The 27,322-nt window shown below is 39.8% G+C and overlaps 1 protein-coding gene across 1 annotated transcript in view; it reads left to right on the top strand.

Annotated features, from left to right (window-relative positions):
* Positions 1–27,322, top strand: part of ADGRG6 (adhesion G protein-coupled receptor G6) — a 107,690-nt gene that overhangs the window by 29,052 nt on the left and 51,316 nt on the right. Inside the window, exons 2-5 of the mRNA XM_059835400.1 lie at positions 9,332–9,673; positions 15,548–16,168; positions 22,324–22,392; positions 25,514–25,597. Of these exons, the coding sequence (XP_059691383.1) occupies positions 9,332–9,673; positions 15,548–16,168; positions 22,324–22,392; positions 25,514–25,597 (1,116 nt within the window). The remainder of the gene's footprint in view (positions 1–9,331; positions 9,674–15,547; positions 16,169–22,323; positions 22,393–25,513; positions 25,598–27,322) is intronic.

Raw genomic sequence — 27,322 nt, 5'->3', positions numbered from 1 at the left:
ACAGTTGTGTCATAAGGAAGTGCAGATCAGCTTCTGCTGTCTCGGTTTTAGTGAAAAGCCTGCTGCTGCTATTAGTAGTAGCTGGTTACTGCCTGCGTTCATGGTAAATGCTTCCTGAGTCAGTAATTTACTATTCTCACTTCTGCTTTTCTAATCTTAACCTCAGATTTGAAAATTAAGCTTTGCTCTTCCTGATTCTTTTGGTACATTATTACTGTTACTGACCTCAAGTGTATCCTGAAAGATAATTTTGATTATCCTGTTAGAAACAGGATGTACTACCACCTGTTTCTCCCGGATTTACGTGTAGTGTTTGGACCACCAAAACTAGCGAGAACTGCTCTATTGGGTCCTACATAAGATACACAAGATAGGGCCTCATGCTCTGCCTTGCATGGCTGCTTTCCCTTTCCCACACATGCACTGGCCACCTCTATTCCAGTAAATGAGGCATGCCCAGGGCTGTTCTCTGCCTCAGAGGCCAGCTCATGCCATGTCCCAAATGCACACAGTTATATAAACTCGGGTAGCTGTTTTCAGGTTGTATGTTAGGAATGGTCCCTGACCTGTGCTGGCTGCTGAGCTGTGCCCAGGAAGGGTTTAGAGAAGAGCTGGCTGGGCTGGCCCAAGCGGTGCTGGGGTCACCCTCGCACTGCAGCTGTACGGGCAGTCGAGTCCCGGAGCCTGGGATTGCGCCCGCCGTCAAGGTGGACCTATTAATACTGTTCCTGATCAGTTGGTTGAGATTAGTTTCAAGGATAAGCCATGACATTTACAATTCCTTACAGCTATATCTCTTCTTAGCAGTTATGATATATCTGGAGGGATTCAGAGGACTTACTAGATACTTGGAAAAACTGTCTGTTGGCTTTCTGAATTTTATGTTCCCTGCTTTGATACTTTTCAGGTCAGAGTTCCACAGGCTGAAGTTGTAACATAAGAGAAAATATTGTCTTTTGTCAGTTTTCAATTTGCCACATGTAATTTCATTAATTATGTGCCTTGTTCTTGTCTTACAAAAGAGAGAAAATAACCAGTTCTAATTCCATGTGGCAAAAAATTTAATTTGCTAATAATCTGATAAGCAATATGGGTTAGAGCAACGGGAAGCAGGAATAATAAGTGACTTCACAGACAACAGTTACACTTTTGTATATGTCTATACATTAGCCTGTGAGGAGATTTTTTTCTACCATTTCATTATTCTTAGGTGCAACAACCGGTTCAGCCATTTAAAGTGTATGCTGCAGGACATAATGCATCAGCAAAAGAAGATGCGAGGCAAGCTGATATGGCTGGCCAGGGCATAGTACTCTCTTTGTCTCCTGGCTTCAGTGGCCAAAACCCAATTGTTTAATTATTTTGTGAGAGCACAATCTTGTCTTTCATTGAATTCTAAAAGGCTCTGCCAGGGTTATGTGCTATTTCCAGTCAGGAATATGGAGGCTTTAAATTCTTGCTGGGCACAAGGAGTACTATGCAGATGATGCAATGAGTCTGGACTGAGTTTTTAATAGTGCTTAAAATAGTCTTTTCTTACAAATCAACAAAAAAAGTCACACTTGCAAACTAAGAATAACACAGAGATGAACGATTCTTCCTAATTACATCTTTACTATACTCATGCTGTGCAAAACGCATTTGATTATGTATTGCAGCTTTAAGTAGGATACTGTAGTTTCACTCAGATAAAGCTTATAAGATTTTTATTTTTTTTTTAATTATGCTGGTTATATTACTAATGAGTCTATGCAGGTGGTTTCGCATAAAAACTGGTAACGTTTATCCTGTTGGGGATTCTGTATATTCTGCACCAATTAATAAGTATTTTAGGAATGTTTTAGAGAATTGTTTAAATTGTACTGGGTTTCATTTTTTGATGACCTACACTACACTGCCAGGTATTTTAGTGACCAGCAGTTTAACTGTTCAGTGTTTGGAGAAACTTAAAAGCCCCCAAAGGAGAGCTGAAGTATATTTCTCTACACACAAGTCGTCCAGCATCAAAGCCTGCTACTGATGCCTTTGCAGAGCTGGAAGTTAATGCAACATCCTACTAAGAAAGGGTGATGGGCCGGGTTTGAACCCTACCCAGAGGAATAATGCTTCTATTTTTTAAGTGGGAAGGGCAGGGAATAAGAGACTTTGACATAGTGACGTTTTTAGAAAGTTCATGACTGAATTAGAATTAAACCTTGCCTTTCCTGGTCTTTAGGCAGAAAGTAATTTGGGAAGGAAATTCAGAGACTGGAAGGAACTATTTCTCTGACAGTTTGATATAAAAGATCAACCTCTTGCTCCCCCCAAATTCAGTCAGCAGCTTGGGAATCTAGAATATGCCCAGTGGGTTGGCAAGAAAAGGAAGAGTATGGATTGCTGTGTGGACATTAGGCCAGGTGTAAAATGGTTCATGTTAATTTTTTAATCACACGGTTACCAGCTTTTCATATGCAGCCTGTGTGTCTGAGAGTGGATCTTTCTCCCTGAATGGGGGTCTGCGGATGCTGGTCCAGTTATTACTCCTTTCCTTAAAAGGAAAAGAAAATGGTGAGAACTACAGAGGACAGCACAGCCTTCCTCACTGCTGGGGTCTGCGCAGTGCCTCCCCTGTCGTTTTCACAGGGCAGCAGTTATGCAGTCATGCCCTCCCGTTCTGCCTTGAGGGGGCTGCAAGGCTGAAGACAGGACTGTAAAGCTTCAAATACAGGGCTCAAAGGCGTCATTGTGCAGGAAGGGACTTTCAACAGTTGCTGAATTTTAAGTCCATGCTGACATCCAAATCATATCTGTGAGATTTTAGGATTTGCTGAAGATTTTTGTGAATTTAGGGCTGTGCACACTGGAAATGGTTCCATATTATCATTACAAATCAAGGGACATTGACATTTATACACAATCACAATCATATTTCCAATCAGTAGATCTCAGCCCTGTAACATCGTATGTGCAGGGACAAACTTTTATACACATCAGGATGAGAGTCTTACTTGCCTGCTATTTATTGCAGAAATAATCCTTTTTTATTGTTTTGTCCTTTATTTTTGTCTTTTTTTTTTAAATTCGGATGTTCAAATAGAATTAGGATTGTCTGTTTAATTTGAGGATTACAATGCATGCTAACATTAAATTATGTGTTGTGTATAGTAATTTTTATCAGGGCCAGCATACTATACCAAAATGATCTTAAAGGTCTTTTCCAACCTAAATGATTCTATGATAAATTAAGGACCTTTTTGGGAGATCAAACAGCTTCCACAATTTGAAAAGTAAATAAAGAAGCAAAAATAAACCTGCTACACCTCCTCATTTGCACTTTCTCAGACATAACTCGATTGAATTGCGGGCTGTGCATAGAGCAGGCAACGTGGTTTGCTGTGCAGAGGCTCCAGAAGAGTGCTATATGTTTTGCATAAAAATTTGTATAGGTCTTATCTTACAACTAACTTATAAGTGAGTAAACAGAGCGTTACTTTATGCCCAGAGTGAATGACGTGACACTTCTTTGCAATTAATATATTCACACTTTGTGTATAGGTATTTCTGTAGGTCTACAGATCCCCTCTATAGCTGAAATTATTTTTTTAAAGTGAAGATAAGCTACTATTGAAGCCTTTGCCATGTGATAGCTGTTCTGGGTTTAGTGTTTGTGTCTTGTTGAAATAACACAGGTTTGTTTGTTCTGTAGCCATTCCAGCCCACCCACATCTTGGTGGTTTGGCCCTTCCTCTTGCTTGTCTGCAGGTGTGTCCATTGCTGACCTCATTCACCCATCTATTTGGAGTCATAAATACGTTTAACCTAATGTTTGGCCATATCTCTGTTATGGCATCCTTGAAATAGAAAAAAACCCCTAACAATTAATTGCTTATTATAAAGCAAGACTTCTTCCTGCCTAATGTTCATCAAAATAGGTATTTTTTCATGCTGTCGTAGTAAATGGTTGTAAGGTTTCACTTCTATTTTGGGCTTTGCCACACGCTTGCAAGTGTCTACATCATGTCACCTCCCAATGCTTCTCTCTTACTTAGTTCAAAATGACCATCCTTGTAAGTGCTACCTTTTCAAATGTATGTAAAGTGCTTAAAGGTTCCCAGATATCTACATGAAAGCAAATTATAATTAATTCTGCACTGTTTTTTTCATGTCTAAAGTGCTAGCTACTGTAGCTAAGATTTAGGATTGGCCTAATTCTGTCAGGAAGGGGAGATTTTATTGTTCACTTGAATAAGCCTAGCGTTAACATAAACTGTTTGGGTTTGTTTTCTGAAAATTTGATCCCAGACCTACATAGATTTATTTGAAGATATTTTCATATGAAAGTTGTGTCATCTACAGGGAGAAGTAGAGTTAATTTTCATGCCAAAGTTGAATCCAGCAGCATTCTATCGTACTTTTATGAGGGAGCCTTTTAATGGGTTTTAAAAAAATACCAGTAGTGTTAATTCAACCCACATCGGCTATCATTGGTATCCTGTGCTACTGCCTACACATATATAGTCATTTACACTTCTGTCAGGTGGAAAATGCTGTACAGAAGGCCAACTGCATGCTACAGCTGGAAAAAGAAAAACCCAATGCAAGGTGTAACCGAGTGTGAAAACAAACCGGGTAATGCAGGAGCAGACATTTTCCCCCAGAGACCCTGTTTTCTTTTGATCCTAACCTTCACAAACTTTAAGTCTTTGGGGCTGAAATAGGCAGTGTCCCAAGCTGGATTGCTTTTGCTCTTTTAAAAAAAATTCTTGGCCAAACAAAATTTGTTGTCCAGCACCTCTCCAAGATTGGGTAAGCACAGAAATGAAAGCAGGTGGAGAGGTAGAAGTCAAAACTTATGCCTGAGAAAGAAGTCTGTAGTATAATAGGGCAAAAGGTGAGGTTTTGGGGGAAAATGATGACAATGGAGAAAAGTAGAGAAGTGTGAGGAGCTAGAGGAAAATATGAATATTAGCACAGATTTTGGAGGCAAGTGCTGGAATGTGTTAGTCATGTAAGAAGAAATCAAAAAAAGAGAAGTATAAATGTATGGGACGAGGTTATATACAGAATGTTTTCTTCTCAAATCTGCAGTTCAGCATTGTAGCTCTGGGTCTGACTGTGGCTTCAGCTGCCCACAAATGGCTTGTGAAAGTCACTTTCAGATTGTGTATCTCAGTGCCTGCAGGTGTCTTCATGAGTTCAAACAGTGGAATTCTGTGCTGGGGCCCTAAAGTGGCAAAATTGGTAGACGCAACAAGCTGGGCAAATAATTTTGTTGCATAGATATGAGGTTTGCATGTGTGCATGTCTGTGTGTATGGTGCAATTTTCAATGAGTTTCACTTAGCCCCTTAGTTTTAGGACAGTCTTAAGATGATTCAGCATGGTGTAGGAAAGACTAGTCTAGAGTACTTTTCTCTTGGTAGAAAATAAAAGGTATATATGTGAAATAGGCAGGAGACTCATAGAAGAGAGGGAGTGGTCTCATGGTTAGGAAAATTGGCAACCATTCTATCCCTGCCTTTGCCGATAAGTACCTATGAAAGATGGCCAAATTGCTTTGACAAAAATTTTCCATTGGCCACTAAGTACTCATTCTTGGATTTTCTACAGTGGGCCAGATTGGCAGACTGCTTTCCCAGCTGCAGTTTAAAGTCATTGATACTGTGCTTTGGACATATAAAACCCTGTACAAATACTAAGTATTTAAGGAAAATCAGTACTCTTATTTCTTAGATTAGGAACCCAAAATCCATGGAAACTTTTGCCATTTTTGCCCATTATCTCCATGCCTAACTTTATCCTTATAAAATGGGCATGATAGGAAGGAAAAAGCCATTTCCCCTACAGTTAATTCCCCTTCTGAATTCAGTTAAAATTTGTGAATTGCTTAGGTAACTTTGGTTATCTTCTTAGATAGCTTTGGTTATCTGGTTACTCCAGAGGAATTTATTAGTTTTCCTTTTTAGTATAGTGTTGAAGTGTCATACTAAATACTTAATTATTCTTTTATTATGGGAAGTATGAATCCTGCAGAAAAAAAAAAAAAAGTGATTACGAAATGAAAACTATACTCCAGGGTATTCTGCTGATGGAGACAAATGAATTGCCCAGTGAAACTTTCAGTTTAGGAAATGCTGAAACTAAGTGCTTGATTTCACTATATGGGGAGGCTGTTCATTTTGGTTTGGGGAAGAAAAAAGGGGGAGAAAAGATGAAGGCTTTCATTGGATAAAATATATTTACAGAGTGAATTTCTTGTGGTCTAGGGTGATAAAAAAGTACTTAACAGGCAGATTCTGCATATGTGGGGTTCGTGACCAAGAATATCATACCTAATTTTTTTCCCATTAAAATCAATAAAATATCTCAGATTGCTTGTAGAAATGTTTGTGGTGTGTATTGCAACAAGTATTCAGTATCCACAGTTCAGAACTGCTCTGGGCCGATGGGATTGCAAAATATCTGTCAGCTTTGGCTGACAGCCTGAGGTTGCCACAGCAATTTTTCTCTTTAACGAGTAAAATAGGTGGTGTTTATAGAAAAATAACTGCCTCATGAGAAGCTGTGCAAAAAGTTCCATTCAAAACCATTCTGTTTATATATAGTTTTGTTGTTTGTTTTCTTTTCTTTTTACTTACTACTGTGGACATTTGCATGAAAACAGGATATTTCTCCTTCAAATTGCAGTCATGGGCAGAATAGCTACTATGCCAAAATGGAGCCAACCCACTTCAAAAAAAGTAAACTATTTCGCTCACCAAATCTGTTTCTTCTGTGTATGTAAAGTTTTGAGCACTTATTTTCCTACCTAAATTTAGGGGCTGTTTTTTTTGCGTTAGTTCTGTAAAACCAACAAAACAATATGGATATAATAAAATGAAAATATGTTAGTGAAAAGATTAAATGAGTAAAAAACTCACTAACATAAATAACATCATGTTTTAGTATTTACAGTGACAGACGGCAAGGGTAAAAGTATTTTTCTATGTGTACTGATGGGTTTTTTTACACATCCTAGAAATAATGATAAATACTCAAGAGAGAGATAAGTAGAGGAGCTGAGTCCTGTTTTGGCTGATGGTGATCAATAGAATTAATAAAGGCAGGCTTCTCTTAAGAATGCCTGTGTTCTTTCTGATGGACAAATTTGACTTTTCCAATCTCAGGTTGAATGTAATACTCTACCAATTTGAGAGAGACACTTTTATTGACGAGTGGCAATGGTTCAGCAATGTTTTATAATGCCCTTAAGATTTACTTTAGGGGTCCAAAGCTGAATGAGTGTACATTAACACCCATATTTCTATATGTATTTACACCACTTAACAGCTTAGTCCCTGGCTTCAGGTCCATCTGGGTGCACGGGGAAAGCTCTCAACTGCCCAGATAGCTCTGTGTCATTTATTTCTCCGGCAGGAATGAGTAGGAGAGCGGGTGCAGCATGCTGCCAAATCCTCAGCCCTTATAGCCCTCACCCTAGCAATAACAAAGGCAGGAGCGTGAATCACTGAGCCTTCCAGCTGGAGACAGCTCCAGCCGACCTTCTTACAGCTGCTCTGCCTTGTAGAGGCTCACTTGCCCTGGACTAGGAGACCACAGTGGCTTGTGGCTTAGACCGTGCTTTTCCTGTTCCTCCTCCTCTCAATCTAGGGTGGTTCTCTGAAAACTGATACCTATCTGTGCAAAATCCACTGGATGAAGTCGTCATCTGTTTGTACAACTGCAGGATTTATAGTCACCATACTGATAAGTAAATATTCCCTCTCTGGTTGATAAATGGAACAGCAGGGTTTCAGGGCAGAGGAGCATAGTGCTCTGACTAAAGATTTGCAGAGAAATTAAGAGTGGACAGGTTCCTGTTTGTACTACACAGATCAAGTTTTCCAATGTCATGAGCACCACTTCTTCCCACAGCTACCTGCAAATCTTTCAATCTTTTTTTCTCATTTGAACAAATAAGCATCCCACTGTCTTTTCTAATGTAACCAGCCTGTATTTGACTCTAAGACCCCAATTAATTAATAGTCTCTTTACCTCTTTGGGGCCATATGAATTCGTAATTTGCAAAATTATAACTCTAAAATACACCTAGCAATTCTCCCTGCAGTTGCAAACTGCTTCTTTTTTTGGCCATGCCACTTCACAGAGTCAGGGTCCATTTGCTTAGGCCAAACACCATTTGAATGTGACTGAACAATATCAGGACCCAAGCAGTGGAAAGAAACATCCAGGGCTCTTTGGAGAAGTTTGTTGAGTTTATTCCTGTTTTATAGCTGCTCCCTATGTACTTTACACTTGACAACTTTTTTAGTTACTTGGCTTGGGCAACTAATAATGCATGTTCACATTTCCCATTTTTTTCATACTTGTGGTGCTTGATGCAGGATTGTGACCTAATGAAATGTTTGCAAAGTAATTCAGCATAAATGTGCCTCTTAGTTTCTTTGGTTATCTATTGGCAATACTCAGTTCCCACCCAGTTTGTTCAGTGCTGCTTTGGCCAACTGTTACAGATTTTAGCAGCAGGCAATTCATGGTAATTATACCATATAATACGCTAAGTAAATATATGATAAATGAGCGAATGTAAACCAAACAAGAAACACAACCCTGGGGACTAACTGGGCCTGAAATTCTCGTGGGTAAGCACAGCAGGTGAGCAAAGGAGTATGAGGAATAGGATAAGAATTTCTTAGAGCCTGACTGCCACAAAATATGTCAATGGAGCTGAGTCAGTACGGGAAGAGTGCAGTAATTTGCTGTTGATTCAAAAGCCAGTAGCTCACTGCTACCCTTCTGGGTGATGTAGAGAGAATTTGCCAGAAAAGCTGATGACTAACCTTTGAGAGCTCTGCAGAGCTGCTGCTTCTGCCACTCTTCAACCCATCTCTTGTGCTGCTGCATTCCAGGGACATTCCACTGGAAACAATAGCATGGCAGAGAGCTGCTGGAATAGCCACCAGTCAGCATCAGACCAGCAGATGTAAACGATAGTAGTCATCTTTTTAGAAGTTGCAGTTTAAGACTTTGTTTGCCTTTCTGAATTCGAAAATGCTGCTTTCGCTTCACCTTTGTCAGGTCAATAGTCATAGCAGATATATATTGTGTGCACAAATGAATATTTAGCAGTATGATTTATATTTTGTGTAGGATTTCTTATATAAAATATTCTTTTGCTGTACTATTCCTCCAGCATTTTGCCCACTAGACACCAGGCCTTTTTCTGCCTTTCTTCCTCCCATCTCTGTTTATGTTTTTCTGTGTAGAAATACATTCAGTTATTGTGTTGATGATTACTTTCCTGTTAATTTATCTCTCTTCCTGACCTCCAGCCTTTCTCTTTTTATTGCCAGCTCATGGATGCTATGACTGTAGGATTGTGCTAACTGACCCCTCTGGAGTTTTCACTTCTCCGTGCTTCCCAAGTGATTATCCCAACAGCCAAGCATGCAAGTGGATCATCCGAGCACCTCATGGATTTATCATACAGCTAACATTTATCGATTTTGACATTGAAGAAGCTCCGGGCTGCATTTATGATTCACTGACATTAGACAACGGAGAAAGCCCAATGAACCTTTGTGGCATCACTGCCAAAGGATTATCTTATAACTCTACCGGAAATGAAATGATCGTGTCATTTAAAAGTGACTTCAGTATCCAAAAGAAAGGTTTTAATGCAAGCTATGTACGAAGTAAGTAAACCCAAAGCATTTCATCCCTCTTATAGATGTTAGAAGGAAATGTCCTATAAGAATTAGGATGACACTTCCTGAAGGAATCAAGTTCACCATGAGAAGGGAAAGGATGGGGAGGCTGCAGGGTAAAAGTACAGAGTTCTCTTGTATGTTTTTTTTAACTGTTTTGGTTTTCTTTGGGCGAAAATAAATTATTTTATTCTGGGACATGACACCAAGTGTTGTTAGAAAGAGTTTTCACACGCAAAGATTTTAGGCCTAACAGTGCCTCTCCCTGCAGATTGACGCTGGAGGGTTTGGAAGCAGGATGCCTGTCCTTCAGGTCAGCATACCTGCAGGGGGACATAGAAACCTAAAGGGGAGCTTGGGAGCGAACTTAGTTGAGCCAGAAACAAGGCCAGCCCAGACCTCTGGCCCAGTGAAATGCCCGACAGTGGGGAGGAGTTTGTGCAGAAGGCAGAACTTCTCAGCAGTTCTTCCAGCCTCTAGAACAAACTCCCAGGGATGAACTGGCATTGCAAAACGGCTCCCTTTCGTTCCACTTCCTTGACCTTTCTTTCCCTTCCTTAAATACATAGCAATGCTTAGGTTTTAAAAAGCCTAACAACTGCAAAAAAAAGACACTCATGCTTTTCCCCTGGAAGATAAGGGTGCAAATAACATGTGATCGATGTTTGTTTTGTTGTTTAAAGCATTAATTAGAAGTTGCTTTCACATGACAGTAAAGGGCAGCAAGGTAATGGAGGGCATTAAGATGATCACTTACAGGCCCCATATGCTATTCACCATTCATTCCACTTCAGGGTTATAGTTTACAGTTGCATGCTCGCAGTAGGCTTTCTTTTTGTCGAAGTCACACACCTTAGACTGAATACTAGTTTTGCACTGAGCATTTATATTATTGTAGCACGCTTACATTCTGTTGGTTGGCTGGCTGCTATAGAATCACAGAGCAGAGAGGTTTGCAGTTATCTCTGCGGTCACAAGCACATCTTCCTCATGTTTTGTGGGGGTTTTTTTTCTTAATATTTATTACACATATAATGTATTTTAAAATAATTAGGATAGTAGCCCCCAGGAATCATAAGACAAAAGTAGTCCTGATTATGCCTGAAAAATCTGTGTGCAGTTCTGAAAAGAAAAAAGGTAACGTCATATCAGAGGAGCTAAAAATACTTCTCTCTACTGAGGTCCTTTCATGCTGATGAGATGAATGTAGTAATAGTTCTAGGAGCATGTGTTATCTTCTCAAAGTGGAAGCAAATGTTCTGAAAAGTTTCTCTGTTTGAAAATAGCAGCTCTTGCTGTATTGTAAGAAGTTGTAAAATCAAGTGGATCATAAAAAATTTTATGTAATCAGATTATGCAAAATGATTTATTTCTTTATTCCTCTTTAATATTTTGATGTTTAAGTATGTCTATAAGGGATAAGATGACTTACAATTGGAATTGAAAGATGCAATGTTGCCCTCAGATGTGTTCAATCAGGAGGAGAGGAAAGGTCCACAAACGTAGTCAGAGAACCATTTGTGTATATATACCTATAGGTAATGTATTTTTATGAAAGCAAAAATATTACCACCATGCCAAATTGAATAGTACCTTATGTTCATGGACAACACCATTATAGTTAAATAGTCTTGGAAGATATCCTTTCATTTTGAGTAAGAAGACTACTCCCCAGTATGAGTAAAGGTATCGGTGACCTTCACCAGTAACTTATATTTTAATGTTTCACATATATATTAGTTCAGAAACTCTGTGGTAAGGCTTGCTGTTAAGCACCTAGACTAATGCTGCTGAATTTTGTTTCAAACCTCCAAATCTGTAACTCTCATCTGACGTCTTGATTTTGACCGTGGATGCCAGGAGAGCTGGCTGCATGCATCTAGGGCAAATTATAACTATATTCTTTTTATTGCCCACAGTTGTGCAATTACATTGGGTTCAGTAAATAGTTACAGACAAAGATCATGGCAACGTTTAACCTGGCAATGGATACAGATAAGGGGCTTGGTAGAGGGATGATAATATATTGCTTTCCTTTCAAGTTATAAAAGCGTGTAGACAATAGGACATCAATGCACACACACATTGAAATTACGATGCATCTGCATGGCAGATGTCAGCGCTGCGCTCTCCTGTCCTTGCAAAGACTTTCCAAAGCCATTGGAGAGATTGCACACCCCCTCACTTCAGGTCCCCAATGGAGTTTCAAAGCTCCTTTGTCAAGCTGACACCATTGTTACTACTACAGACATGATACCTAGGCAAAATCATTAATTTCTTCCAGAGCAAAGGGAACAGTGTTATATTTTCTTTCATTTCTCAGAAATGATCATATGTAAATAATAAAATTAAGTATTTTGTTCAACTTTGAGTTTCACAAAGTAATGCCAAATTGGAAAGTAAAGGGCCATTCAAGGACACACAGCAATTTGCTATCTAGAAATGGCATTTAAAAAGACATTAATGGTACATCCTAACATACAATATGTACACAAGACGAAATATATGTGGGGAAAGACAAATATAAGAGAGTAAGCGAGCCTTGGGAGGGAATTAGCTGAGAATAGAACACCTTTTGTGTGACTGCTCAGTTTTATGTAAGAGCGGTTTCAAACTGAGTTTCACAGAGCACATCCTGTTATCCATAGCAAGTTGGCCGCCCGCACAAATGTTGGCTTTCCTGGTTGTCACGTCCTGCAACGCACCAACAGCAGATGGATGGGCCATATCCTCAGCTGCAGTAAATGAATGCAGCTTTGCTAGTCTTAGGGCAATTATGTCAGTCTATACCACCTGAAGAGCTGGCATGTTAAATAGTTTTCTAGTAATAGTTAACTGCATAAGTAATAGCTCCACCACTGAAGTCGCTCCGTCACCAAAAGGAGAGGAAGGAGAGCCAACAGACCTCTGTTAATACAGAAATGCTTGAGACAATGTCATGTAAAATTACCACACAGTTGAGTAGTACTCCAGTAGCCCAGGTTAAAAGCACAATTCAGTGCGGTAGTAACAAAAAACTCTCAAACAGGTATTTGATATGTAGATGCTTGCAGACCTCGTTAAAGTTGATGCATTTCTTCCAGCATTGGTGAAAGGGCAGATGAAAGCAGTGAAGCTAGGAACAGCAGAAGCCACCACTCAAGCACTGAACCATGCTGAAAAGCCCATCAACTGGCAGGAAAGCAGTTTTCCCTGCAAGGGATTGTAAAATACAATCTAGGGCCTCCTGGCTTGCTTATGTGTAAAGGGGTGTATGAGATGCGAGACAGTGAGCTGCAAGTAAGCTAGGGTCTCTGAAAAGCAGCACAGGCAGGCTGTGTGTCATCCCAGCACTCCTGTAAAAGCAGATGTGGCTCTCAGAACAGTGAGCTGCCTGTTGCTGTTTGCTCCTGCTGTGTTCGGGCTGCCAAGAGTTTTGTACATTCTTCATGAGTAAATAGCAGTGTGTCCAAAAAAAACCCTGTTCATTGTAATCCAGTTACTTTCCTAACAGAAACAATTTAACATAATTCTGAAAGTAGTCTAAGCACTTGGATAAATATCCCAAGAATACATGCATATTCTTCCTCAGAGAATAACTGGTTTCTCCAATACTAACATCTGAAATTCATCAGTATGATGACTTGCTATGCAACAGTAATCAGGAAAGAGATCTGTGTTTAATATTGATGGCAGGATTCTGTTTTCTCCACATGGACAAAATACTTATCAGTTTTGTCCTTTCACTGTACGGGGAAAGCGTCAGTGGTTAAATCTGTCAGATGAGTACAACAAAGTTGAGTAGACTATCAAGTCTGGCAAAGGGAAATTGCAATACCACAGACTACACAGAATCCTTATACCCCATATATCTGTCTCTCTTCCTGAGCCTGGTGTGAACAGTCACCCTTCCCTCACATGTCTCACCCTCTCATCTTGAAAGGTTTTTATTTCATTCTGAGAAGGGAACATGTGTAGTAATTAATGTCTACAGTACCAGAGCAATGGCCTCCCTGTTTATTTCTCTTCCTATACTGTTTAAATGTGACCAGGTGGTCCATAACTCTCCTGACCACCCTAACACAGGCTGGACAGTGCTCGTATGAATGAGTTTTCTTCTTTTTCAAGTCTTGAATCCTTATACTTCTTCTGGAACACTTTCCATGTTATGTAAAGAAGCTTACAGTATAATTAACCCATGAAAAAAATGCCCCTGTTTTCAATGGAGAGTTGAACACATTTTCTATCTATAAAATTGTTACAACATACTTTTGCCCTTGGGATGAAAAAAAAATCTATGAAGTAAATCCAGTAACTATAACAGCCCAGTGTTTTTCTCTCTTCCCTCCCATTCTCCAGTTGCTGGGTTGGTGGATAATGTGCAATGCTTTATGTTATTTTACCATACAGTGTTTTGGTCAAATTATGTCCTTGTGTATATCCAAATATGGTAGTTTGGAGCTCAGAGTCTTTGCAAGCAGCTGGCAAAGGGAAATTGCAATACCACAGACTACACAGAACCCTTATACCCCATATATCTGTCTCTCTTCCTGAGCCTGGTGTGACAGTCACCCTACCCTCACATGTCTCACCCTCTCATATTGAAAGGTTTTTATTTCATTCTGAGAAGGGAACATGTGTAGTAATTAATGTATGTGTTGTGGCATCACTTAAAAATCCAAGGGGAGACTAGGGATTAACTAATGTAGCAGTTATTCTTCAGGTCTAGCAAAAACCAGCATATACACTGTGAAAATGTGTAAAAGAGGTAGCAGACATTTGATGGAGATATGGTCTGCCACAGAACTGCGGAGCCAGAAGTAGAATCGAGGGCTGCTGCAATCTGGTCTTGTTGACCTCGATGTCTTTGCATGACGGATAACCTGAAATTTCTTTCTGTGGAGATATTTGCTAGAAGAATTTTGCCTCCATTAATGTGCCAATAAAACTGAGCATATTGACACTTTATTTTGAAAAACAATGTTCTCCAAAGTAGAATGAACAGAATTGTCATTAATATACTCATGGACAAAAAGCATATGTCGTGTGATACTGTTGTTCACGTTTGGTGACTGCCATTTTGCCAGTGCAAATGAGAATACTTAATAACGATTAGAGACAGAGTAATTCTGCCCATGCCTAAAGAGCCTTACTAGAGTGCATATTTGCAAGAGGACTATTTCTAGATACTTGTGCGAAATCCAAAGCTGCTGACACAAATATTAGCAAATAGTGAGCAGCTTGAATATAAATATTCATGAACACATGATTATAGTATTCAGCCAGAAGGCTCCTGGGGACAGAACGAGAAGATGCCTAATGCTTTGCAGAAACCCATTAGCTGAATTCAGGAACAAAAGGCTTCAGTTTGCCAAGGAATGTAATGGGGGCTTTATTCTGTTGCGATATTTAAAAGAAGCAAGGCCTGAACTTCATTGGTGTAATGCAGTCATGCAGACAAGTAGTTACAATAATATATCTTAAAAGCAAGTCATACTGTGTTTTTCAAATAACTGGTTTATTCCATTGCCTAATGCATCCTTACTAGATGAATGAGTAGTAATTTTTATAGAGTGAACTGAGGCAGAGTTGGAAGCTAGTGGGTAATATGTCCTAATATTGTTCTTAGTGCAACTTGAAGGGTTGTTAACTGTGTGTAGCGCAGCATTCTCCATGCCGTTTGAAGGGAACTCTGCATATTTTCAGCTGAGTGCGCTCCCAAGCCAAATTTCCCTTCATGTATTGGTATATTACAGTCATAAAAACCACCTGATGAATGTTTGATTTCATGAATGTTACTTTGACCATTGCTGCCAGTCTGCCAGTATTTCTATATGATGAATCTTTTTTTTTGTTAATTTATTTATCTGCTCTGGGTTCTAGTCGCCGTGTCTCTGAGGAATCAGAAAGTCATCATTCCCCAGGTTCCCGACATCGATGCTGTGTCCGTGGCAGAGACTGTCTCAGTGCCAGAGCTCAGCCAGTTTACACTGTGCTTTGAAGCAACCAAGGGTGGCAGCGATGACAACGATGACTGGAAGGTTTTCTCCTACACCGATACATTGTTGACAGAATTCTTCAGCTTTGGGAAGACCACAAAGGGTCATTTTCTGTCCATCTCAGGCACACAGTGCATCCTTGAGAATGCATTGCCCCGAAACGCAGAATTTTTCACGGGAACCTTTCAACAGCTCTGTATCATAGGGGATAGCTTCTCGGGCAGTATAGGTGTATATGCCAAAAGCACCTATCATATAGTGTACTGTCCGGGTATCTTTGGCAAAGTTATCCCTGGAAACGGGAGGCTGGTGCTGGGCTCTAACAGCAATGAAGTGAGCTCTCTAAATGGGGACATTTACAACTTCCGCCTCTGGAATTTCACCATGAATGCTCAAACACTGGCCAACCTCAGCTGTGATGTGAAGGGAAACATTATAGACTGGGAAAATGAATTCTGGAGTATTCCAACTTCAGCACTGAAAGCAGAAAACAATTTGAGTTGTGGTGAGTATGCCTTGCCAAATCTTTTTTGCTTATTTCCCCCCACACAATTCTGCATTGTGCTGAACATATCATATACCAGCATGGAAAAAAAGGAGAGCTCCTGTGAAAGAAAAACAGCTAGGTCTTAACTTTCTTAGACCTTAGCTCAACCCTTACCATACGCAGAGGCTTTGAAAGGGTATAGAGTTGATTCTGTAAAGGAAAAGAACAAGTTCCCTAAGTGTATCGAGTTGCTGCTTGAAATGATCTGCAGATCGACGTTTTTCCTAAACAGTTTGTTTGTTGGCCTCATACTCACACGAAATGGGGATAACAGGCAAGTGCCTGCTAGCCTCAAGTAAGATTACAGTGGTCTCTGGAGAAAAAAATGTGTGTTAACTAACCATTTAGTAAATGTTTTTATACCTGCCCTTTGGCCCTTTGATTAGCCAGAAGGAGCGCTTGCTAGCCTTGTGCTGTGTGTGCAGAGCCAGCAAAAGCAGTGACAAAACAACAATGCATATGAGACAGAAAAGTACAAGGAAAGATTAGATTAGAGGACAGAGACAGGAAGGAAGAGTTTTAGATCAAAATCACTGGGTTTTGTCCTCCTGACTATATATTATCAGTCCTTCTTTTAACTGGTAATTACTGAAGGTCTGTCTTTCTGTAGATTACTCCAGAAGATAAATTTCAATACATTGTCCAACCTAGTCTCATTTCATGGCTCAGACACTTGATTCTCATAAGTGTCCAAGTGTAATGTTTATATATGTATATGTTATTACAGCTGGTTGACAATTTTCTGCCAGAACATTTTTTTCCAGATGAAAAAAAATCAAAGCTGAAAAATCTTTGTCACTTTGGACCAGTATTATTGTGTTTGTGTTTATTTTTTTAAAATAATGTTTTGGTTAGTAACAACTTGAGAGGTATTTGGATAAGTATAAACTGCATGGAGGAAAATATGAATAATGGCCAGCAGTAGCCTATACATGCACATGTGATGCTTGTGAAAATCAACTGCTATCAAACTCCATGTCCACAGAGTTTGACCCCTCCTATTGTAGCCAATATACATTTGTTAAAAAAACCCATAAAGTCAAAGTAAACAGTTACAAATATTGGTTCTTTCTGAACCACGTGGGGTCTCTTCACATCTAATGTTGCTCCTCTGACACCTTATTACTTATTAGCTTAAATAGAGTTTAAATAGTGTCAATATTACCATCTCCTGACAGAGCATCTGTCAACGCTATGAGAATCCTTAGCTTAGAAGCTGGCATCACTAAGGCATGCTAGTTTCTGTATCTAATAGCTCATGAGGGATTAAGGTGGCTAAAAAAAATCTTGCTTGCTTTAATTTACTCAAACCAAAATGTGAGCTAGACTCACTGGGACAGCTCTCAGGATGCCTCTGCTGAAATAATGTAAGCAACACCTCTATAAAAACATGAACAACTCAGTGCCTTCACCCCTCTACCAGGGCAAAGAAAAGGCTGATCTAAGCATTGACCATGACTGATGAAGGCATTCTGGACAAAAAAGTCGTTACTTTTCCATCAGTATGAACTGATCTGACAGAAAATAACTTCCCAGAAAATCTTACTCTTCTTACACCATTATACTGTGAAGACTACCACAGCACTTTTAGTAAATAACCTACCAAGAGCTCTGTTAATGTTGCAGTCTCATTTAATTTTGACTGGAGTACGGGTCTTGTCCTTCCTTCTGTTCAAGACTGTACAGTCCTGTGACACAAATGTAATATCACAGCTGTGGTCATAGAAACAATACACTTATTTTAATTCCACAGCTTTATTCCTTGGGATGTCATTGTTCAGTGGTTTCCTTACAGCAGAGCATTATCAATTGGATCAATGGGCCCAGGCCAACTGTATGCGGTTCAACAAGGCCAAGTGCCGGGTCCTACACTTGGGTCACAACAACCCCTATGCAACGCTACAGGCTTGGGGACGAGTGGCTGGAAAGCTGCCCTGCAGAAAAGGACCTGGGAGTGTTGGTTGACAGCCGTCTGACTATGAGCCAGCAGTGTGCCCAGGTGGCCAAGAAGGCCAACGGCATCCTGGCCTGTATCAGAAATAGTGTGGCCAGCAGGAGCAGGGAGGTGATCGTGCCCCTGTACTCGGCGCTGGTGAGGCCGCACCTCGAATCCTGTGTTCAGTTTTGGGCCCCTCACTACAAGAAGGACACTGAGGTGCTGGAGCGTGTCCAGAGAAGGGCGACGAAGCTGGTGAGGGGTCTGGAGCACAAGTCTTATGAGGAGCGGCTGAGGGAACTGGGGTTGTTCAGTCTGGAGAAGAGGAGGCTGAGGGGAGACCTCATCGCTCTCTACAATTACCTGAAAGGAGGTTGCAGAGAGGTGGGTGCTGGTCTCTCCTCCCAAGTGATGAGTGACAGGACAAGAGGACATGGCCTCAAGCTGCGCCAGGGGAGGTTTAGGCTGGATATTAGGAAAAACTTTTTCACTGAAAGGGTTGTCAGACACAGGAACCGGCTGCCCAGGGAGGTGGTTGAGTCACCATCCCTGGAGGTATTTAAAAGACGTGTGGATGAGGCGCTTAGGGACATGGTTTAGTGGCGGACTTAGCAGTGTTAGGTTAATAGTTGGACTTGATGATCTTAAAGGTCTTTTCCAACCTAAATGATTCTGTGATTCTGTTATTTTAGAAAATGTGTATTAGCGCTTGTATAGGCTCAGGTGTCTATACAAGCCACTTCAAATGTATCTGTGTATAAGCATTGTTATTTCCTCTAACAAAGCCTGTGAGAAAACTAACTCACTAGTCAGTCTTTTTCTTTCAAAGATGTTAAATCACCCCCTACAATACAGACTTTCCTGAACCGGAGTATTTCCTAAAAGAAAATACTGGGTGCAGTGCCATTTCAAAAATGGTTACTAATCCCAGAGGCGGAATTGTTAGAATTTTCTTCCCTTCATCTTCTTCAATAAAAGCCTTCATTGTAAAACCAGCCTTCAACAGGAGAGTTGATGAGTCAGGCTATCAACGATGAATAAACCACTGACAGTGGGGAGATGACTCTTAACTGATTAGGCTTCATTTAGCAGCATTGGAAGGATTTATGCAGAAAAGAGGTCTTTGCACAGCACCAATAATGCTTCCCCAGGAAGCGGCATGTCGCTTAAAAAAAACCAAACCAAGCATTTAGCAGTGATCGCAATGTATCTGTGCCTGAACAGTGCCTACATTTTTCAAGGGGTATTATTTTCCTGGTTTTTCAGACAAAGCTTTTACAAATTGATTTACAGAGCATAAAAACACTGGCAAATTGTTCCAGATAATCTTTTCATAGTTTTACCTTCTCCTAGTTTATTCCTTAGACTAATGTTTTCACAGCTGTGCAATCATGGTTGGGTGTTTCTGGAAGACTTGACAGAATTCTGTTTTTATTGCCGTACCTTCGCACGGCTTGCATTTAAAGGTATATGTACACAGCCTGGGTATCTGGGCTAATTTTAAAACAAGTAGCCTAGGTTACGATAGCAGTGTAGCACCACCAGTTCAGAGCTCAGTGCAGGCAAACTAAGGAGCATATAATCAACTTCTGGTACTGATTTTGGAGCCTGCACTGCTACACCTATAGGAGGATATAATCTGCTCAGCTTAAGCGTAACGTGGCTGCACCTCTGTCCATGCCTGCAATTGCATTTACTTCATGTACACTTCGTATGAATCCTTCATTCCCAAAGGCCAGAAGAATTCTTAATTTTGCTGTCAGATTTAACTCAGGGTGGGATCTGTCCGCCTTAGGCAGCTGAAGGATGTTTCAGGCTGAGCTAATTGCCCTCAGTGCTGTTTATAAATAGTGAAATGAAAAAGGCTGTTCCAAAGGTCAGTGCATCTCATACTGGAGGAGATGTCTCAGTGAAGTCAGAAGTTTTTTGCTGTAGGAGTGCCTGTTCCTCTCAACTGACTATAAAGAAATTCTAGCGTGATGAGCAGATACAGATGTCTGCATTTTAGGCATTTGAAGTGAGTGAGATATATCACACAAAGTGTCTGTAATTCAGGTCCATATCTGCTGTTCATGTTACTCACCATGCCACTTGGCTTCATAAAGTAGCTTATGCCAAGTATCTATTTGCATCCAAATCATGGTATTTTCTTTAGTGGACACAGGGATAGTCTAGTCTGGCCAGAATTCACAGAATCACAGAATCACTACGGTTGGAAAAGACCTATAAGATCATCAAGTCCAACCATCAACTAACACCACCATGCCCATTAAACCATGTCCCATGATGCCATGTCCACATGTTCCTTGAACACCTCCAGTGAGGATGACTCCACCACTTCCGTGGGCAGCTTATTCCAGTGTTTCACCACTCTCTCAGTAAAGAAATTTTTCCTAATATCCAGCCTAAACCTCCCCTGGCGCAACTTGAGGCCATTTCCTCTTGTCCTGACGCTAGTCACTTGGGAGAAGAGACCAACATCCACCTCTCTGCAACCTCCTTTTAGGTAGTTGTAGAGAGCGATAAGGTCTCCCCTCAGCCTCCTCTTCTCCAGGCTGAACAACCCCAGCTCCCTCAGCCGCTCCTCATAAGACTTGTGCTCCAGACCCCTCACCAGCTTCATCGCCCTTCTCTGGACACGCTCCAGCACCTCAATGTCCTTCTTGCAGTGAGGGGCCCAAAACTGAACACAGTATTCGAGGTGCGGCCTCACCAAATTCGAACCAATTAAAACTTAAAAAAGCTTATTGAATATAGTCACTGAAAATATTCCTCTTTAAAGTATACAGTCTTCTGACTTAAGTGTTTTGTAAAGTTGGATTGGATTTTTTTTTAGTCTCACCAAATAAAGTCACGATCTTTTTTTAAATACTCACTGAAGAAAATATGAAGGCCCACAGATTTTCCAAGCCAACTTTCAGGTGATCTTTCCATGATACAGAACCAAGAGGAGATAACTTACAGCAGGTTTTCATATTGACTGTTTAATATTAGCAAATATATTTTGGGGAAAAAAAAATCTCACACAGGAGGTAGTATGTTCACTTAGAACATCCTTCCTGGAGTTCATAGGAAGTGTACCAAATTTGCCCGTATCTCTTAATCCATTACAAAAAAAAAAAAATAAAAAAATGCTGAGCTTTAATATTTGTTGAGGATCACATGTTTTAAATTTTGCTCTATTTTTGTCGGCAATACATGTAATGGTATCTGTGGTATGACATGATTTCTGTGTTGAGGCCCCATGCTTCATCTGTTCTTGCATCACAGGAAATATTTTCCTAGCTATCTTTATGAGCTGATGGGTGGTGGCTCTTTAATTTTATGGAAGCATATAATGTTTCATGAGAGAACCTCATTGAGTCAATATGACTCTGAAGTGGTAAAGCAAAAGCCAAAAGGGCAATGCTCCCCCTAGGTTCAGATTATGCCATGCTCTATGGCCCCATTATTTTCAACACAGTGTGCAAAAGCAGCTGTATCTGCAGCTGAACCGCTGGGATACACAAGTGTAATTAAAGCAGTTTCACCAGTTCTTTTTCTGTAGCCATTCTTGCATGCCCTGTTTTTGTCTCCAGATCATCGGTGTGTGTGCATGTTGTTATGAATAATTCAGTAGAGATACAGACTTATAACATTATCTGCTTATAAATCATGCATACCAGAATATTAATCACACCCACGCCCTGGGCAGAGGAGCAAGTTTAATCACCTTTTATCTGGTTGGTGTCTGTCACAGGCAGATTACTCAGAAGTGTGTGGTGGGTAACCTGTGCTACAGCAGCAGACCATGGTTGCTTCTCCAAGGCACCCGTTATTACTCAAGAAGATTGCGTAAATCCTATGGCCATACTGACCCCTCTGCTTAAAGCCATTTCACAGAGTACATGCAAGCTGCATTCATTTAATGCGATGTTATTTAGCAAAAGCTAAGAAAACCGGGGGAGGTTACACAAGTGACTGTAACTTGCAAGTCAGCGGGGTTTTCATGGATCCCTCAGCTGCAACGGAAAATGAAAACACGTAAGTCTTGTAGGCAAATAGCAGTATCAGTTCTGCCACTGAGAGAAATCAGAAAGAGGACTGTGTCTCTGCAAGATATAATGTCTTTTGAGACATGGTAGTTTTATGCCTAGTAGCCAAACTTTTCTAATTATTTTACTCTCTTTTTCTAAAGGCTCATACCTGATTCCCTCTTCTGCAATTGAACCAACCAGTTGTGCAAACCTGGGAAGCCTTTGCCAAGGTAAGAAGCCCAGGTCATTTTCACAGTTTCATCTTTGTTAAATCTTTATTGTCCTTGATTTTTTTATTCCATTTCTTTTTTATTATTGTTTCTAAAAGGGTGAACTGTAATAAAAAATAGCGAGGAAAGGAATTCCTTAGTCTCATCAAGTGTGTGGGTGTCCTGTACGTACAATATGTGGAAAAAATGTGATGACTCCCTTGATAATACATTTTCCAAATAGTCTCCATTATATCAAAACTGAATTAATAGACTGCTTCCATTTCTTTCTCCACCTTTTTTCCTCCTGCACATTTTGACAGTAGAATATTAACCAGGATAAGAAGTGAGTATATCTGTAAATAAAAAATGATCAGATGTAAATAAAGGAACTATTACTCCTTTTTTTTCCAATATGCTATTTTGAGGCTAGATATTTTGAGATTAGCAGGCAAAAATTTAACACCAAACTGCAAAATCCAGCAGCTATTAGTTAATGAAACACTTGTCACAGCACTTAGTGATGGTTTAATATTGTAAAAATCACCGCATACAAGAATTCATAAGATCTCTTGAAAGGTCAGCTCAGTTGAATGCAAGGAATAGGTGAACCCTAAAGATTTCCATGCCATGTGAGTCATTGGACATGCAAGGACAGTTAATTCCTTCTTCTCTGCTTAGAGGCTGAAGTTCTACAAAAATGCTCGACATGAACAACATCAGCCCATTTCCAGAATACCTTCATGAACACAGACCTGCTAATGTGGTGGCATCCTATGTTAAACTTTAATCACGGCAGCAGCTGCACCAAAAATAATGTCTAGCTCCGTAACCCTTTTCAGGCTGAATGGTGGAGGATGGAGACAGGACAGAATAAAATTTAAAGGGAGAGGAGAAAGTCTCAGAACTCTTTCAAAACTGACATTTACAAGTAAACCAGATTCAGCTTAAAAATAAAAAGGAAAATGCACTCTGCTTGGGAAGCCAGTAAGAGATTTATGTCAGTCTTCAGTGTACTTCTTCCAGATTATCCTGAGGTAAATTTGGTTCAGGGTCTTGGAGCATTTTGTACTGGTCTCCACAGGGAAAGTGAAATGCCAGTTATGTCCATAATCAGATTTCAAACAGTAATTTTCAGGCATCGCATTCACAAAGCACAGTATGATCTAAATACTACTACTCAAATACCTTAGGTAAATGTGACAGCAACAGTTATTATTATCAATGGTAATACAGCCACCATATAAAGATCTTTGTGTACTCTCTTGGAAGAACTCTGAGATTTTTCCTCTATCAAAATGGCACATTGTGAAGGGAGAGAGAATATCTTTCATTAGGTCAGCTAATATGGCTGCAGAAATGGACAGACTTTCAGCGAAACAAGCCTGACTTTCTAAAAGCCTCATCCTTTTTTCCAGCTTTATTAACTTGTCTAGTAGAAGATATTGCCTCTAATAAAAGATGCTATCATTCAAACTTGCGTCTCTTAACTACTTAGACCATCACATCTTCAATAAACACTATGAGTACTTTCAAGAAGGTAATATTCTTTCCTTCTCTGAAAAGTGTTTTATAAAGTGTCACTGGTGTTCTGTGTTTGTCGCTTTGGAAGTGGCAGATCAGATTTACCCTGTTCCTCATCATCATAATTATTGTCACAATAATGAAAATCATAAAAAGATGTCTGTGTCTATTTCTGTCAGCACTACAGACTTATTTTAAACTGAGAGGCCAGTTTGGATTCTTTTTTTGTTTGTTTGTTATGTGCTGTGCAATAGCACCAGTAACAAAGTTTGTAGATGCCAGATTATGTCAGCTACAGTCTGATGAAAGAGCTGTTTTCTCTGTTATGCTTAGCAAAAATTTTAATTCATTGGAAGATGCCTGCTTTAACAGTGTTGGCAGGAAGATGGAATCAGTAACAACCCTTAAAACTTGTCTCTCAGACAGTATAGCCCTGAAGTTACATGGAAGAAGAGCTTTTTTGTCTTATAGGATGTCACTTTACAGATTCACTTTCCCAGTTAGAACCTATTTGCTGCAGTGTCCAGCAGCAAATAAGAAGTGTCCTCTTCCTTCTCTTTCCCTAAGTTTCTTGTTTCACTGAAACCTGAACATGAACCTGCTGCCTAAGCTGAGACCTGAGTTTATGACTTTCAAACTCATAAGGTTACCTAAAACAACCTCACAAAAAAATCAAAAGTGCAATTTCTTGACTAAAATACACTTGCTTAACATTTCCAGGTTGGTTCTTGGTCAAAATCTGCAAAAGATGTGTAATACTGTGAGATTATACTGCAACAACCTTCGCATTTTAAAAAGAGTTTTCAGGAGGAAAGAAATTTGTCAGTGAGTGGAATTGCATTGCCTGGGAGTTACTAGATAAAATTAAATTATTTTCCAAACTATTCTTTGAAAATTTTTAGTGGCACGATCTTTGAATTCCTCTAGCATGTATACCTTCCCAGTCCACTGCGGGGGAAATCTGCAGTTTTGGCTCCTCACTCTGAATTTGAAAAGTGTTCTAGCTTGTTCTCCTGGGAAACATTTGCCAGGATTTTGTGGGGTGAATCCTTTTAGCATCAGTGAGAACAGTACAGCTGAGATCCTACATGAAGCTTTCAAAATACATATTTCATTCCAATTATTCCAAATCTGATTTCAATTCTTTTCATTGTATGGAGTTCAATGGAGTTAATTGGATCCTTACATGGGCATTTTAGTTTCACATTTGTTCATCATCTTCAGTCCCTGATTAGGGACAATTACTCTTTTCACAAGCAATATTCTAAGTGCATGCATCTTAAAACTCGTAAGACTTTCTGGTCGTTGCACAGCTGTTTGGATCTGAAGCTCTCATAAGAGGATTTTGAGGTTATGAAAGCAGTACAGGACTGATCTTGCAACCCTTACACTGGCAAAACTCCCACTGAAGTCAGTGGAAGTGAAGATTGCAGGATTGGGACATCAGTTAATATCCATTCATCACTTTGTGCAGAAAAAATAATGTGTTTATTTAACATTTATGGCATTGTGTGTAGATGGTTTCATTTTACATTGTCATGCGTTGTTCCCATTTTGTCTTACCTCATTAACATTCATATTTCATTCAAGTTCACCTCTTTCTCATCTTTATTACCAGCTACTGTAAATGCTACTACTCCTACACCACCCACTGTCACCACTAACATGCCCGATACTAATAGAAACGATAAGCCAAACAATGGTAAGAAATCCTGTGTTACATTTTTCCTTGTGCTGTGTCTAGAGCAAATTTATTGTATTTTAAGGTGTATTTTTCATACTATCATTGTGTCAAGGGTCATGTCTCGGTTCTGATCTCGTTTACACTGAAATAAATCAGGAGTAACTTCACTGGACCATGTAAGAATGGTGTAAATGAGAACAGAACTAAACTCGGCATTTTTTTGTATCATGTTTACCTGGCTCTTGCACAAAAGGGGCTCACTTTGTGTCAGCCATTGTATTTACCCATGCAAAAAACGAGGGAAAGGAGAGGGATTTTTAAAAAGGGTCCGCAAAGAACCATGCTATTGAAATGTTTTAAGGCTGCAGTTTATGAGGCATTGTGTAGCTCCTGCCTGCGCAGCCAGGGTGGTAGTATGCTGGGATTGTCTGTTCCTCACTGGTCGGGCACAGGAGCCAAGTGGAATCGTTCCTATGGAGCAAGGCCACTTCCACTGAGTCAACAGGAATCTTTCCACTGACTTCAAGAAGAGCTGGATCAGACTTTACTAGGGAAAATGTTGACAGTATCATGTATCATTTACTTTTCATTTAGAAAGAATAAGGGAAAAAATAAGGTAGTAAATGAGCCTATTATTAGCACAGGAAAAAAGCAGGGATTTCTTTTGAGGTTTTCTCAAATTCTATGATATCACTGTCTCCTAGAGACTGAGCATCATTTTGTGAGGCACTGCTAAAATATTTATTAGTTTGTTAAAGATAGTTGTTAAACATTATTAACAACACAGAGATAGATTTCTGCAATTTTCATCTGAGGCTTAAAGACATCTTTTGTAAAGATTTATTTTTTCAGTGTTCTCCACAGAAGTACATGAGAATCTGGGGGTTTTTTGTGGTTTTTTTTTTTCCCCCCAAATGCATCAGTTGTTACTGTAGGATTTAAAATTCTTGGAGTATTTTTTCCTCTTGCAGATCATTTCTTGTACATTGGCAGTCAGGCAGTACAGTAGACAATGTGAAAGAATTTATCTGAATTCAGCCTGTTTGAATTTACTAAGCTGTAGAAGTAAGAAGAAAATATAGAAAATTTCTTCCAAATTTTGCTTTTTTCTTTTTGTGGAGCCACTCACTCTATGCTCACCATGAGCAGTTAGGTCTGATTTTTGTAACTGCAGAAGGAACTGAATGCCTTATTAACGTTAGTATGAATAAAAACTGGATAATTAAGTCCTTCCTTTGGCTTTGAAACTCCCAGGAGAAGATCGAAAGACTAAGAAAAATAAGACAAATTCATTTACAGTAGAAGCAAATTAAACTTTCATTCAGCTAACTGGCATCATTTTCCACTCTTGGTAAGTTGATTTTTAGACCAAGAGCAGACAGCCAAGAACAGACAGTTTAGTTGCATATATTTTCTTTAATCCATTAACTATGTGGCTTACTACACACAGACCTGCAGGAATTCAGACTTCCTGCTACAGTTATCTTCAGAATGAAGAGAAATTCACCTGAATCCTCCCATTCACGACCACAGAGGCAGCAAGAATCTAAGATAGAAGGGGTCAAAAACATAGGAATTATCTCAACCCCAATTATTTGGCCAGTGAAACAAAGGCCTCTCCGTTTCAGTAAAAACTCAGCAGAGGAGAACCCAGAGAGAAAAAATACGTACAGCTTGTTTCTTCCACCTATGTCCACATCAGCTGCTTCTGAGGAGACCAGCAACGATACCTTGGCTGCTTTT

This window comes from Gavia stellata, chromosome 2 (genome assembly GCF_030936135.1).
Source record: "Gavia stellata isolate bGavSte3 chromosome 2, bGavSte3.hap2, whole genome shotgun sequence".
NCBI classification, from domain to species: domain Eukaryota; kingdom Metazoa; phylum Chordata; class Aves; order Gaviiformes; family Gaviidae; genus Gavia; species Gavia stellata.
This window is presented reverse-complemented; position numbering and strand designations above follow the sequence as displayed.